Source organism: Drosophila yakuba, chromosome 3R, assembly GCF_016746365.2.
Source record: "Drosophila yakuba strain Tai18E2 chromosome 3R, Prin_Dyak_Tai18E2_2.1, whole genome shotgun sequence".
NCBI classification, from domain to species: Eukaryota; Metazoa; Arthropoda; class Insecta; order Diptera; family Drosophilidae; genus Drosophila; species Drosophila yakuba.
Window position 1 is genome coordinate 25,977,428 of NC_052530.2, and position 16,221 is coordinate 25,993,648.

General features: G+C 42.3%; 2 protein-coding genes across 31 annotated transcripts in view; one reads left to right on the top strand and one right to left on the bottom strand.

Annotated features, from left to right (window-relative positions):
- LOC6538383 (protein lap4) overlaps positions 1-4,905 on the bottom strand; it is a 61,943-nt gene extending 57,038 nt beyond the window's left edge. For 10 of the 30 annotated variants that reach the window (XR_005561628.2, XM_039376051.2, XM_039376054.2 and 7 more), the window contains exons 1-2: positions 4,645-4,905; positions 3,424-3,863 (exon numbers count right to left, since the gene is read on the bottom strand). Coding sequence is in view for 29 of the 30 variants with exons in the window: in XM_039376051.2 (XP_039231985.1) it covers positions 3,424-3,585 (162 nt within the window). In the remaining variant the exon portion in view is untranslated. Of the gene's footprint in view, positions 1-3,423; positions 3,879-4,634 lie in introns of those variants that run through there. The other 20 variants (XM_015193322.3, XM_015193331.3, XM_015193342.3 and 17 more) reach the window with 7 other exon arrangements.
- Positions 4,906-6,239: 1,334 nt separating this feature from the next.
- The window catches only part of LOC6538384, a 58,488-nt gene continuing 48,506 nt past the window's right edge, over positions 6,240-16,221 (top strand). The window contains exons 1-2 of the mRNA XM_002098872.4: positions 6,240-6,332; positions 9,224-9,537. Coding sequence (XP_002098908.2) covers positions 9,426-9,537 — 112 coding nt within the window. The 5' untranslated portion in view covers positions 6,240-6,332; positions 9,224-9,425. The remainder of the gene's footprint in view (positions 6,333-9,223; positions 9,538-16,221) is intronic.

A 16,221-nucleotide genomic window follows, 5' to 3' on the forward strand; every position in this document is an offset into this window, starting at 1 on the left:
CTTCATATTTCTATCTATTTCTCATCTCAGTTCCTTCACAATCTAAAATAATAAACCCAATAAACTAAAGGCAATGTATAGTTTAACAGTATCTTTCGATACATTGATGACCAGAAAAAGTTGCCAAATCGGTATTTTGGTGTGTACTTTTTTTCCATTTTCTGGGGATGGCCAGCAGGTGTTGAACCAAGTTGAGCGGCAAGTAGTGAGTAGCATTCACTTAGCCAAACTCACTAAAAGCCGACCGCCATTTTAGATTCTTGCTGACTGTTTTCGTAGCCGTTGTCGAGTTCGCTGTGTCAGGTACGCGCGATTACTACCAAATGATGTCATTGCCGCTGCTCTGGCTTTTTTTTGTTGCTTTGTGTGTGTTCAATAGCCAGACTGCCGGTTAAGTTTTCACAAGAGCCCCTCACCTCCTCATCCCCGCTGCCGCCCACAATAAAAGGCACCTGCTCCGCTTCAGGTTTCGAAAGCCACGAAAAGGGGGAGGTGTAGTGGGTGTAAGGTAGGTAGGTTGGTCTGCTAAGCAGGTTGAACCTCAGGCCCATTGGGGCAATGCCAGGCGATAAGGTGATTACTCGGTATCTTATCTTCGAGCGTGACTAATTGGCCCAAATGAATGGGGCCAGCAGCGGTTGCCAGTGACTCTGAACTGTGCCTGTGAATGGGTACGGATTTCGGGTGGTAAGTATGCATTCAAGAAGCCAATTTCTCGGGCGAGTCGTTTCCTTGGGGTAGGTTCTGCACCACATAGTGGTATCTCGACGATGAAGAGCCCTAAATCGAGCAGTTGCATAATGCAAAGTGGCAATTATATGGAAGCATAGTAGGAGCATCATTAAATGATTGTGGAAAATGCTAAATGCAAAACAGCATTTTCCCATTCAATTGCCTGCCAGCCAACTCCATCTGATGCAAAGGCAAACGAATGGCCGCAGATTGAGGCAGATTGTCGCCGAGTTAGCAACCATTCAATTGAGGCAGACAGTTGCAAGTACACTACTAAATCAACTATATGTAATTGTTAAAAATGAAGGAAATATAATACTGAAATATGTTTTTCCTGAAAAGATGTATAGGTTTAGTTGTAACCAGCTAATCAAACTTATCATGGGGTAATCTAAACTGCCTAGAATCCTTTTTCAATTGAATTATGGGCCATTCATCTCGATTTAATATCCCTTTTTCGCCGTGTACCCTCCCCAAACCGTCGATGCCATGACAACGCGGAAATTGTGTACCGCTCTCAACAATCCAGAAAGGGTTGAGCATAGCGATTCCATCAGCAGAAGCTAAACTGAAGCAACAATCACATCCGCTGCTGTCATTTTGCTTAGCATTCGAACGAAGTCGCCACCAGAACATCAGAACATCATCATTATATGGCAGACTAGTCCATTGTAGTGGCTGCTTCTGCTCTTGTTGCTGCTTCTGCTTCTGCTTCTCCTGCTGTTTCTGCCCCAGAGCAACATGTAGTTGCTGCGGTTGCAACATGTGGCTGCTCCAATAAAAGCTGGAAGAGCGGTCTGCATTTGCATTAGAAGTTCATTAGTGAGTTTGCGGCTGATGCAAATGAAATCAGTAGGGAAGCTTCAAGAAGGCCTCAGCAAGCTGACCGCAAATGAATTGCAGTTGCAACTGCAAGCACCGAGCTATCTATGTGCCCCCGCCCACAACTTGTTGCTATGTCAACGAGCCAGCACTAATGTTTATGTCCGACTGCTGGCTTGTTTACTTGTTTATTTACCAGCTGCAATCGTGGCGGAAGACCGCTGGCAAAAGCCAAATAAACAACAGCGACAGAAATTATTCACAGGCCAACAGTAGTAGAAACAGTAGAATTATTTGGAAAAGCGACCACACCCAATTTATGTGGCCATTATTATCGGGGGCACTTGGCCCACTAATTAGAATGCAGCACTTGGCGGAGCTTTGATCGCCACTTGCGTAATTGCAGATTCAATTATGATGGCTGCACCGCTGTCAAAGAAAAGTCAGTGAGTGCTGCCCACTTGGCGATTCATTCCCCCCCATTTCCCCTCCATTTCCCCCCCATTTCCACCCATTAATTAAAGACTTCCGCTCTGGGCTGAGGGAAACTTCTTTTGTCGTAATTGTTGTCTTGGTAAATGGTAAAATGGTAAATGGTAAACGGCGAGATGCTCCAGCAGATAGCTGACCAAAGGAGAATGGCCCTGACTGCGGGCTTTTCACGGAGAAAATACAAAAATAAAAGATATATTTATGTATGTACAAGACGATAGAGGAGATAGATGGAGGAGATGGATGTCGAGGTGGAGGAATGGCCATGGGCGGGGTCAACGCACCCGGGGATGCAAATTACGTGCCCAGCCATCAACCCCTTGAGCTTAGGACCAGGCCATTCGGTGGGACAAGTTTGCGAACGTAAAACCATCGTCATCTCTATCACCATCGTCATCGCTGCCAGACAAGGCCGTTGTTCAAAGTTGTTAACCAGATAAGAGCGAGGGGTTTGAGCAGATCAAACAATCCTATCGGAATGCTCAACCTATTGGTCTATTGGCATTTATGAACATATTTCTAGGGGGCGGTCGTCATGTTGCTGTTGGAAATTGATCTGGATTGTGGGCTTGTTTGCGTTATATGTAAATTTAAATATTTTAAATAAAACAAAAGGTATACGTACTTGAGCACAAACAAACGCTGCATCTATTAATATTTCATTTTCATTTACCACCCACTATCTGATGTAGGTTGCTTTTCCCTCAACCAAAAGCCGACTCCATGGAATTTATTCAATTTCCCACGCACTTTGAACTATGACATTTACGGTTTTGCACCGCCCAGCAGCAAAAGCTGAGATTCACTGAAGTCAGTCAGCCCAGCTTGCTTTTCCCGGGTTGATTTTCCACAGTACAACTTTACATACAGTACAAGTTTTTCTGATCCCAACTTCGCTTTTTCCATAGCCGAATATCTCCCAACTCGTACTGACAAAATAATAAGTCTTTATTGTACATTTAATATATACAAAATAATGTTTCTTTATCATTTGTTGTTTTCGTTTTTTATGATGGGTAATTATACTGCATACAATGGAATGTCTTGTTTTTCTAATGACTATTTTGCGCCATGAATCATTAATTTCTCGAGACCCAATAAACTTTTCTCTTATTCATTGCAGAAGTAAACATTCGATTTGTGGTCAAATGTTCTCATGTTTTCAGATCTTTTTACCAAAAATCGATGGATGATAAAAGCTAGAAATCGAAGAAACCCAAATTATTAAACTTTTCTGTTCGAAGTTCTTTGTTATTTATTAAACATTCCTGTTCGAAGTTCTTGATTATTTGATAATTTCATCATAAAATGAAAGGTCACTGTCTTTTAAGGTCGTTTATCCAGTTGCTCCCAAGGATTCCCAAGCTTCGCACTCACCTTGGGCAAGTCCCGGATGTGGTTGGCGTCCAGGAAGAGCTCCTCCAGAGTCCGCGAGTACCGCAGGATCTCCTCGGGCACCTGCGGCAGCGAGCAGTGGCGCTTGTCCACGAACTCCACCTGCCGGTTGCAGCCCTTGAAGATGGGAATGCACTTGAACATGCTGCTCGTCTTCGGCCGCGTCGGCTGTGACTGCTTCTTCTTGGACGTCGTCTTGCCGGCTTTTCGATAAGTTGTGGGGAAGGGAAAGGAGGGGGTGTTTGTTTTAGTGTAACGTTAGCTCGTTTTGATCGTAGGGATGTCTCTGCACACTTGGCTATCTGGCGGACATCGACAACGACAGCGCCTGTTTAGCAGACTCCAAGTTGGACACACTTTATCTTTTTTTTTTCGCTATCTCGGGCTTTTATTTATCGCACACGTTTCGCCCACATTTTTCACTGTAATTAAATTTTACATTTCATTTATATTTATTTGATTGCTTCGCGCATTACGTTAGGCGCTGCGCTACGTGAAACGGCAAGGGAGAACGTAAGATAGACTTTTTTTTCTTGTTGCCTGGCCTTGCCATTTTGTTGTTGCGGCTCACTGGAGTTTGTTTGAAGGAGAGAGGGAGTGAGAGAGAGACAGAGAGAGAGAGAGAGAGCGCGCTAAAGAGAGCCGCTTACACACAAACGCACAAACACGCGCCTGTGTGGGTAATAAGCGAAATAATGAATAATAATCAATTCTAATTGGCACTTGGTTGGAATGCCATAAAACGCATTGCATCACGTAGTTAAAAACAAAAAGGAACAAGAAACGCAACGCATTTGTTGCTTCCTCTCGACAACTCGACAACGAAGCTGCATGGAATGGCGGAATAGTGAAAAGCTTGAGCGGAAAATTAACATCAAAGCGACACACCCAAACGGACACACGCACACAGGCAAAGCCCGAAAGCCGGGAATCCAAATAGCTATTACGTTACGTGCTTTCCCTCGTTTTTGTGCCACTGTGCAGCGGCGTATGTTTTGGAATTTACACACACACGCGCTCGCAGGACAAGCACACATACATGCACGCACACACACACACACATACACGCGCGCAGGCTGCGCAACAACAAAATGCTAGTCTAAGGCGGCGAGGAATCAGCGAAAAAGTGAAAGAGAGGGCGCTATCTGGCGTTCTCCTTGCGTTTTTCGCACGCTTTGACGCGTTATTCGCACGAGTATTTACTGTAGTTACAGGGGCCGCACAAAACAACAGAAATCGCGGCGAGCAGCGCGTCTAAACTACAAACACGTACACGCGCGCACACACACACACCCGCACGCACGCATGCAGTTAAAAAACAGGCGGTTTGTTTCTCTTCTTCACTCAAAAGCGGTCGAAAATCACGAGCGTTGGGTGAAAATCAACCGTTGTTTTCATCCGCGTTTCCAACTTTTTCTCGTCGTCCGCCCGCGCGCAACAACAACTCTTTGCAGTGTGACGCTTTAGAAAAACTGCGAAAAAGTCGAAAGTCCTCTCCCAACAAAAAGGTTTCTTCCATACGGTCATACTCTGGAGTATATTTGAAGATTCGCGGTCTGGTCACACTAGTGGCGATGGCATCGCACACAATTAGCCAAGACCACAACCAATCGAGTTATTTGCCATCTCTATTTCCGCCTTAAGTTTGGCGCCTTCGATTTTAAAATGAAATTTAAGAATATGATGTTATGGAACTAAGAATAAGAAGATACAAAATATTTTGCTTATTTGTATTAAAGAAAGCCCTATAACTGGAATATTGTCAAATATTTATGTGGTCTTGGAATATGAAATTTCAAGCCATTATATATATTAGCTCGTCTTATAATAATATATACATATTATAATATTATATCTTGGTATCAAATTCAGCAAACAACAATTATATGCACTTATTACGTTTCTCTTGTTTGCTTTATTCGCATTCCTTTTTTGTTTGTTTTCCGCAGCTTGAAAGCTTTCTCTGCCGACGCCGACGTCGACATTGAAATTTTGGCGTCGCAAACAAAAACAAAAGTTGCCGGCTCTCTTCAAAGTTCAAATTGAGAGAGAAAAGAAGTGTGTAAAAATGCTCTTAAGTGCTTGCTCTCTTATAACCGCTAAATGTTAACCGCACGCAATGTTAACCGATGTAGCCCCACAGGTATTTGTATCTAAGTATCTTGATGTTAAAATGAGCTGTAATTGCTGGCTATGATATACAAATGTTTGTCATTGGAATGTGTAAGATGTTTATTTGATTTTTAAGTCCTTATTGAGGTAATGTACTTGCTAGATGTTTAAGTGGTCTTTTTGGTGATTTATTTAAGTCTTGCCTAGATGACTAAAGCTGTGGATGTCTAACTTGGCAATGCAAGAAAACCTATTGATGTAGTAGTTTGAAGTTTTTCAATTATTGCTTGTTTAAAGTAGGAAGAAATTTTCCATCTCCGCACAATCGTAACTGAATTTAAATCGGCGCCCCTTGCGAACCGGTTAAGGTATCGATATACTTATCATCGCTGTAAGACAGCATTAGGCCAGCTCTAGCACAGAACCGTAACCGTTAGTTGGCGCGCAGCTTACCACAAATTTCTACCAAAATTCCGTCGAAATTCTTTAAATTATCTCAGCTACGAATACGAGTTTAGCTCAGAACCAAGTTTAGTTACATGTGCATTGTTATTAGATAAAGAAGTAACGCGAATACTTCAGTTGAATAAACCACGCTCGGTCTCGGTTTCGGCTTATCGCTCTCTCGCTCTCGCGCCGAACGAGCTGCTTGTCGCAGCCGTTCCATTCATAAGTGAAGCAGTGCGCCAAAGCTCGGTGCGCTCAGTTCTCCGATGGCGAACAGATTGTTTGGACGTGTTTGCTGCGTCGCTCTGTGCAATTGCGGGCGGATTTGTCGAGTAAATTTTTGCCGGCGCTTGTAAATTCGCGATATTTGCGATATTTTTGACGACGCTGTGTTCGCTTATGTGTGTGTGTGTTTTGTGTGTGGCAACAAACAACAAACAAAAGTTAAACAAGCTGGACAACACAACAGTAATTGCAGCTATTTGTGCGTCTGTGTTTGTGTGTGTTTGAGTGCGTGAGTGCGAGCGAAACACAAACGTAAAGCGGAAATGCAAAAAAGACAACAAAGGTAGCAGAAAAAGTAAAAAGTAAAATGAGAGAAGCCGGTGCAGCCAGAAAGAGCGAGACAGCACGAGTGGGGGCTAATGAAAACGAAATGTGATTCATTGGCTTTATCAATTGTGCAAAATTCCGGCATTGTTTAGTCCTGGGCGACAAATAAATTATGACATAATACAACAAAGGGCGAAATAACAAGAAACTGGAGACGCAGCAAGGCACAAAAAAGCGTAAAGTGCGTGTGCGTGTGTGTGTGTGTGTGCGAGTGGGAGTGCGTATTGTGTGTGTGTGTGTGTGTGTGGGTGGCTTCAGTATTTGAAAATTGAGAAATTCCAAACAAACAAAGCGGCAAAAAGGATATACATATGTATGTAGCAAGGAAAAAACGCCAAGTACAGTAGTTGCTGCTGCTTCTTGTTCACGCAAAAGGCAAAAACGCAAAAAAAAAACTCAAAGGCAAAGGCAAAATACCCAAAAAAGCAAAGGCAAAGCAAGAGCGTAGCAAAAACAAGGAGCAAAACGGCGGCAGCGAAAAAGCTTAGTAAGCTGCGCTGCCGCTGCCACAGCCGCTGCTGTTGCTTCTTCTTCTCTGTTTTCTTCTCCTTATTTTTTATTTTTGCAAACAAAAAAAAGTGTACGATGCCCAAACAAGCAGCGCAAGAAGAAGCAGCAGTCGGCAGAGGAACGAGCATAATAGAAGGTAGAAATTTCGAGGAAATCGAAATTTGCGTCGTTGCTGAAATTCGTTTGTTCTCCTCAGCCTCCCCATCCCCCTCCGCCACCTCTTCGTCCTCTTCATCTGCTCTTTCGCTCTCTGTTTTCCTGAGCGCCGGATTTTGCGGCTGAGTGTGTGTGTGTGAGAGTGTGTGTGCCGCGTATCTGTGTGTTTTTGTGCAAAAATTCGCATACAATTTGATTTTATATAACAACAACTACCCCAATGTGATTTCCTTTGCTCAGCCGGCTTTTGCGTTTTTGCTCATCTCACAGTTTTGGGTTTTATCTTACCAAAACTGAATACTATACAATATATTTCGAAAAAGTTGTAAACGAGCCAAAGTTTCATATCGCAGGGCTGTAAACAAATGAACACCACAGTACACAGAACAAATAAATAGTATTCACTTTATATTTTTTTCATTCATTGCATTCAAATTTATTTTAGGCGTTTAAATTGTATAATTCTTTAAAGGCAGCTGTATTTATAATACATTTCGAGTTGTGATCTAAATGGTATCAGAAATGTAAACACAATCCAATTACTATCTGTTTAATTTTTCGGTGTACTCAAAACAAAAAACCGTAGTTCAAATTCGCACAAGCACTTTTTTCATGTTTCTTTTGATTTATCGAGTTCTTTTTTTCAATTGTCATACGGACAAAAGTTGGTCTGCGATGTGCTATACTTTTTGCAAAGCCTTTCATAGTGCGAATAGCAAAGGCATCAACAATATGATAGTAAAGCCAACGACGCCGAAAATGTATTTTAGCATTCATATATGCGATTTTTTGCTGGCGAGCTTCGGTTTGCCGCGCAAATTTGCGCTCTCGAGATAGAAATGTATCTTCGAGATACACGCGCCTTTTGTGGAATTGAAATTGAAATGGGCTCCGCCGCCTTTTATGTGGCATCATCACCGCCATCATCATCATTATTATTATTATTATGACTACTATCATTATTATGGAGATGCGTGCGTAATGGCAGCTGAAGAATCTGAGCCGTAGAATCTGCGAATTTATCGCAGCTTAAATCCAAGCACACACAAAAAGCCAGTACAAATTTAAGGCCGATAAAAGGATGTCACAGGAAGTAAAAAGGGAGGAGAAAAGGGAAAAAAACGCAGGATAAAGGATCCATTTATTATTGCTGAAATTATTATGCTAGCTGATAGCAGCAGAAATACCTACGTTAAAAGAGGATAATTCTATACCAATTCTAAAGAAGTTATAGTTCTTGGTATAATAATGGAATATCATATCTAACTAGATTGGCCAACAACATCAAGTTTAGAAAACCCATAAACGGAATAATTGCAGTTCGTAGAACAACAGAAACCAAGGGGAAAAGGAAAAACTTTGGCTGGCTTTTGGAAAACTTTCTCAAAACTTTATGGCTTGAAAAGTGTAATCAAGTAAATCAGTAATATTAAAAATAACTTGAAACTTTCAGTTCCTCATACAGAGCTTCTTTTGATTTGATAGCCAAATGGCGCTAACAAAAGCGCAACTAGAAATGCACAGATAAAACGCATAGTGAAGCTGAAAATTTGGTAATTTCATATACGGCTTATTTCCATTTTGGTATGTGTTTTCATGTTGTCCCCGGGGTATATTTTCCACCCCAAACCACGAGGTAATGCCCATCCCCAGCACCTCATCAATTTCCCGACTTGAGCGGTGACAAACTGATGACATTGGCGCCGGGCCATCGTGTTGCCGGCATGTTTGTGCGGACTATTTAACAAATTGAGTATACGCACTGTTGCACGCGTGAAATATTTATGCCTCTGCCCAAATGTATTAGCATACTTTTGTGTGTGCGTGTAGGCGTGTACGTGTATGCATGTATGTGTGTGTGTGTGTGTGCATGGGTGTGTGCATTAGATTAGTAAATAAAATTCGGTGATTTGATTTCTATCCCGATTTCCATGTATTTCCGAAGCCAAACATCGCAGTGAGCGGATAAATGAGAAAATGCTTTTGCTAATCGTATTGACTGGAAGCGTGAAGAGTTCGTTAACGTTCCAATAATCGCGAAACGATAAAGAAAGATATAAATATATATAGTTATAATTACAATCGCGGTTGGGCCAAAAAAAGGAGCCCCAGCCGGAAAGCGGTGACAACATAAAAGTCGGATTGCAATGTGTTTGTTTTACAATCGTCGCCTCTTTGTGATTCAATTGATTGAGATCCTACTGCTGCTGCTAACCGACCACAATGGACGACTGACACTAACCAAGGAGTCGACAACAGGTGAGTGTGGTTACCTCTGCCATATATTTCACACTCTGAATTCGCAGTTGTGATGCCAATTGTGTAGTTTTTTCCAGCCAAATTGGAGTGTTTTTAGGCTACCAGAGTTAAATACAAATTTTGCATGTGCATTTAGTTGATAAAATGTAGTAACAAACTTAAGAGTAAAGATGGAATATGTTTTTCCAGTACTCTTGCAACAATTTAGCAAGCTGCTGCTAGTTTTTGAACTTCCAAAATTCGGCTAAATTCAATTTCAACAATTTCAAAATAGTTGACAACACTGATTCAAAGTGCCAGCCGGAACTCCGCTGGGGACCCACAAAACTCCAGGCAATAATCATAAACTAATGGCGTAACATGGCAGGCGTGTCCGCATTCCACTCGAAAGGTCTTTCAAGACACTCAGCGTGGAGCGTGGAGTAAAAAAAACTTGTTGAGTTTGAAGGGGTTGGGATTGGTGAGGTGTGGTGTGGTGTGGAGTGGAGTGGTGTGGTGTGGGCTCCTTCGTTCGGGTGTTTGTCCCCGGGATTTCCACGGCCAAATCCCATAAAGAAAATCAGCAACATGAAATATTAAAGTTGGTAAAACACGCGAGAAAAGTTTTTCGGTCTTCCGCGGCACGATTCCGCTGAGGATTGTGGCGTCAGGCTGGATAACTACCCCTTGCCGTCGCTTTTGTGAATGTTTTATATTCGCCATCTGCCCAACGCCTTTTGGGGGTTGCTTTTGGGGGGCTTACACCCCCGCATTAACCCCCCCGGATTTCGAAATAGTCCCCTTTGCATGTACGCCGGCTATTGCGAGGTTATTGCGTCGTAGATTTGGCTAAGCGAGGTTATAATTCTAATTTATTGTAAGTGAACAAGTCAAAGCCATGACGTCTATCTTTTGCTCAGAGGTTTGTGATTCAAGCCGGCCAATTAGTTGGCAAGTTCTGGAGGCACCTGTATTTGTAGGCTGTTTTGTAGCCACCCCCAATCGTCAGTCATCTGCAGCATTCCCACGTTTGTAATGTAAGCATTTCAAAGAACCACAAATTCAAATAGAAAAATTCAAGTTTTTCGTTTGATGTCGGCCAAGCAAGTCATGTGTGCTGGCCAGAGCTAACAAAGTTTACAGCCCTCGTTCGTCAGGTATTTAAATGTCTTTAAAGAGTATTTTGCTTTGTATTATATATTGGAAGCAGCAATGCCACAATTTCAATCAATTAAAATTCGTTACTTATGTATAAGTAAATACAAATTGGTTCCTGTTATCGAATTTATATAGAGAAAAATTGTCAGGCGGTTGAAATAAGAAAAAAACGCCTCATTCTTGGCAATATCCTTGCAAATGGCGAGCTATCACTGTAATTCCCGTGCCACCCGCATGAATCGATTCAAATAGTGTCCTGCAACATATTGGGTTGCAAGGGACAATCAATCAATCCGAGACACATCAAGCGGTCGGTCATCCCTCATTCATCAGTACCGCCGGGTTTTTCCGATTTCTTCCCCGTCTCCTTGCCAACCCACCCAGTTCCGAGTAGCCCACCGACCCACCGATCCACCGACCCACCGACCACACACAATCATCAACTATTTATCCCCAATTGCTTGGAAGAAACAGAATCAGAATCAGCCAGAGTGCAGGGCATGGGCGAGTTCATGAATCCCGACCAAAGCAAACCGAATGCGAAAACTTTGCACACATGACGGAGCAGCCAGGATGGTAGTTAAGGGGAGGGAGTGGCCAGGAAATGGCGAAATTGTGGGCGGGTGGCTCTACCTCGAAGGCGAAGGCAAAAGTCCAAGTCAAACGACTAAGCGGCATGTCGTCAATAAATTTTCCATTAAATTCAAAGTTACCCAAAACAAGCAAAAAGGGCGGGGAAAATAAAAAACAGAAAAGAAAAGAAGGGCAGGGAAAGGAAAACCTATGGAGGAAGGTATCCGAAGGAACATGGCGCAGAACACTACATAACTTTTCCTTGTTACGTGCCGGTGTGTGGGTGGGTGTGTGTGTGTGTGGCCACGTTCATGCGGCGGATTTCATAAAGTTTTCAATTTGCAAAACAGCCAGGGAAAAGTGGAAGCTATGTCCCATTCATTATCCTCTCTAACATGGCAGAGCAGCAAATGAAAAATAAGTACTTGCTCATTTTGGGCAGAGTGTGGAGGATGGCTTATACTTATGAATGTGGAACTATCAAAAATATATAAAAATCATTTGCCTCAAGATATATTTCGTAACTGCAATTTTATTATCTTCATTGCTGATATATTTCGTAACTGCAACTTCATTATTTTGGCTGGAAGTTCATTCTTCTGGCTAATTACATTGTACAAATGCAACTTCAATCATTTTTCCCAAAATATTTTATTGATATATCGCCGCATAAATTTTGCATGTGTGTGGGAGACCGTTCCCTCAGTTTCGGCGTGTGTGTGTTTGTTATTGGTATAGCTTCCTGCTTTCCGCTTGCCTGCCTACTTCGGCAATTGCCTTCAACTCGAGCCTCTTATTCAATTTTCGCCGGCGTGTGGCGCCATCTAGCGCCCACCGCCTGCACTGCCAGCTACACATCAACAACAGCAACAACAAAGGCAACAAGCGTTGAGCGTTGAGCGTTATTGTTGCCGCCGGCAATACACTGCAGGCACACCATAAGCTATGGGGGCAACCCACAACGTCCCGAGCATCAACAACCAAGACGAAGTGGAGGGGGTTCTCTGCACAGCGAAGTCGAAGACTTGTACACTCTACTCGGCTGAAAAGTGCTGTTTCTGCATGTTAGTGGTATGAATGGTTATCTGAAATTCAGGGAAAACTTGTCTAACTTATTGGTAGACGAAAACCTTTCGTATGCCACAAGGGACAGCGACTCGTTCTTAGTCTAAGGGTATATATAACAACAGCATCAGCAATAAGTTTTCGTTGCGGATCTTTGTTGTTGTTGCTGTTGCTGGTTTATTCATATGCCAAACAGCAAATCGTTTGTGGTTGTTGTAGCTGATGGCGATGTTATTCTTGTTGCTGGGAAGCTGGGAAGCAACAACCCAAAAGCTGCCTCCAAGTGCTCCATATTCATATGCAAATAGGAAGGCGAGGACCTTTGTTCCCTCTGCCGAGTTGTTATTGTTGTTGTTTCATTTTTTGTTGTTTTGTGTTTTTTTTTGTGTGTGTTGTTTTTCTTTTAGTTGCGTTAGCTTCTCAGTTGACGTCGACGGCGACTGCAAAAGTGGCGCCCCAATGCTTGATTTCAATTTTCAAGTGCTTCCTGCTGCGTTGTTGTTGTTATGGTTGTTGTCATTGTTGTTGCTGCTGTTGCTGTTGCAAGAGCGCTCAGCTATTTGACATCTCAAGCAGCGTTACAACAAATGGCAATAACAACACCCTCGGTGGAAAAGTGGGGGCTTCTGCAAAAACAGTTGAAATAACAACTTGAGGAGTCAACGTTTTGCCGGCCCGCAATAGAAAACAGAAAATCGGCTCATCCAGACCACAACTGCAAGCCGTTTCCCCGCTCTTGACTGGATGAGTGCCCCACTGATGGGCGGTGAGGATGTGGATGAGGATGCGGATGCGGATGACTACGACGACGATGAGCCTAAAATGCTCCAGGCGCCGGTTTACATTCGTTGCGCAAGGGGAACACGTAGAGTATAGGGAATTGCGGGGAACGAAACTAGCAGACTTCCACTCCAACTACGCCTTTTAAGCCCCGAAAAGCGCCACCGACACAAGTACAAAATCCTACACTACCAGAAAAGTGTAGTAATGCCAACTAAATGACACAAAAAACGATAGAGCAAGTTACTAAGTACGATTTGTATAATGCTTGCCACGAATGTGTTTAAAGTTTCAACATTGAAACGCATTACATACGGATGGAACTAACGTTTAGTTACTGTAGATACGCATTTTCCTTTTCTAGAAACACGTGGAAACAAGTTTCCCTGTAAATGCCTTGAGTTGAAGATATCTACCTTAGCAATTAACCTTGTATGTAACCTATATTGTTATGCATTATGCCCATCTGGAACACTCTAGGTTGATATTGGCTTTCATATAACGAGTTTTATAACTTGTCGCAGCACTTTCCCATGCGGATGTTCAAAACTATCTTTTTTTCGATGTACCCACGTAAGTGTGTTTGTGTTTTCGAGCGCATTCGCTCTGATTAAAGCATCCTCGCACGAGCATTGGCAATGGCCACATGATGATGATTCTGCCGGGAGGATCCTGCGTCGCATTACTCGCAGCAGTTTCCGGTTTATAGCCTCATTGAAAATCCTTGCCGCTGCCCTGACAGCTTTAAACTGATTGCTCCACACCAACACATAGCAAGGCACACACATATACACACAAATACACACACAGCGACACCCTCCTGTGCAGCTGTGTTTGTGTGAAAATTCTCGGAAATCAGTTAAGTACATCGCGGACCTTTCCCCCGACGGCAGTTAGCACTTGGCAGGAGAGCAAAGATTTTTTTTTTTTTTTGCCTTTTCGTGGCGAGAAAAATCTTTGGGAAAATATTTTATAAATTTCATAATCCTCTAATGGAAAGGAGGAGGAGGAGGGTCGAGAGGAAAACATATATTTTCCCTCTTCCTTTTGCACCTCCGCTGACAATTATAAGGAAATCATCCCCCTCCGGATTCGCAGCGACTCTTATCTTTTGACGCGTGCGATGGCGTATAAAAAATATAACGAATTCTATTAGTTCAATTAGAAAGTTGGAGTGGACGAGCTCCTTCATTTTGCCAGCATACTAATGAGGGGAAAATTCCGCTGGTAAAGGTGTGAAAATGCGTAATGAAATGCTGAATGTCTTAAAGAAATTTGATTACAATTTTAAAGTAACTTAAATATTTTATTATATTTTTTATTTTTGGATTTTTTAAGGTAACTCAATTATATTTAGCCTTAATGTCGCTCGTTTGTGTGCAGTTTAATTTTAGGTAGCCATAATATTTGTCTTCCAAGTCTACTCTAAATTTAGATATTTGGCTGGCTTCCTTATTTATTCAGCCTGTTTGCACTTGTATTGTTTTCAAGTTATCATAGATTACTTCTCCACGTTTTCAACTCCCAAATAGCAAACTATGAAATATGGCCAAGACAAAAGTGTGTCTTAATAAAATCGTCTAGACGGCGATGACGAAAGTTTTTGTTTACTACATCATCGTGTTGACAATGTGGAAATTAAGTTGTTTAGGAAACGTTTTTCTGGCCCACCAGACGAGCAGACGACTTAAGGGTGCCCATTTAATACGAACAAATTGAGTTTCATTCATTACAGGTGAGAAGTCATGAGGTAAACTTGACTTTAATATGGAAACACAAGCATGTGATGTGTGATTTTTGCTCTTGGTACTTTTCCGCTTGCTCGGCACATAAGCATATTAAGGCTTTTGGTTCTGGGGACCCTCGGCCAAACTGCGAATTTCATAGAAAGTTGAAAGAAAATAAATGGGAAAAATATAAAATTGGAATAAAATGGGGACGGAAAGTATCCCCCTTAGTCAGCATGATATTTGAAATTTTTATTTCTGCTCCCCCCCAACTGCAGCACGTGCTATGCGTCAACTTCTTCGAAATGTTTATATAAAATAGAGAGAGAGAGGGGAAAAATATATATTAAAAAAAGGGAAAGGAAGGCAACTCCTGGCCCACTCCGCCATTAAGGCCAGAATGCTGCCGTTTGCCGTTTGGCAATTAAAATTATTATTAGAAGTTAGTTGGCATGAATTTGCGTAGCCGTGGCGCCGCATTAGAAAACTTTTCCCCATTCGAGGCGGGCGTGCCTTGAAGTTTCCGCCAGCAAAGTGGATTGTGGAGTGGGCGTGGTCCAGGGCCATAAATGGTGGAAAATGAGATGCTTTAACGGCGTACCGAAGCGCGCCTTAAAATTAAACTGGGTCTGAACTTTAAAACATTGTCAAACGTGGCCTAGATGACGTGGCGCTTTTTCTTTTTCTAGTTACTTATTTCATTCCTTTTGGCCTGCCAGGCGTGTGCGACCTGAATGGCCAGAGCCTTAATGTCATATTAATACTTTGGCAATTAGATATGTTTAGTGTTCATAAGCGAGAGGTTCAAATGTTTATGGCCAAAACCGGCGTGTGGCGCAGATGCTGCTCAAGTTGTTAAATAAATTAAATGAAAGTGGGAAAAAGCTTGGAAGTGCTTTTGATTTGATTGGAGTTTGCTGAAAAAGCGTGTCGTTAAATCGAAAAATTTCTGATATAAGTAATTGGCAACGGAAATTCCTGATTTTGAGTTTAATTGATCTGCCACATTGCCCTGTTTCTGGTGAGGTTTTTTTTTAGTGCTCTTACGTTTTTATGACAATAAATTCGTATCCATTCGCCTAACAACCCACTAAATTAAACAGGGGCTAACTGATTGTACGTCCATTTTGTTTGACCTATCACTCGATCGATGCATGACCAGTTGTCTCGATTTATAAGCCTCTCGCATGCTCCACCAGCCCAATTGTTTGGCCATTCTTCAATGTGCTGTATATCCAACCAATTTGAGTGGTTTATTCGTGGATCGGAATGCCCTTCTCCTCGCCCTCAAACAATATTGTTTGTCATTGTCCGTTTGACTACTCTACGCATAGTACCAGCGACAACAGCAACACTTTGCAAACAACAATGGAAATAGCACTTACAACTTGAACCAGACCCG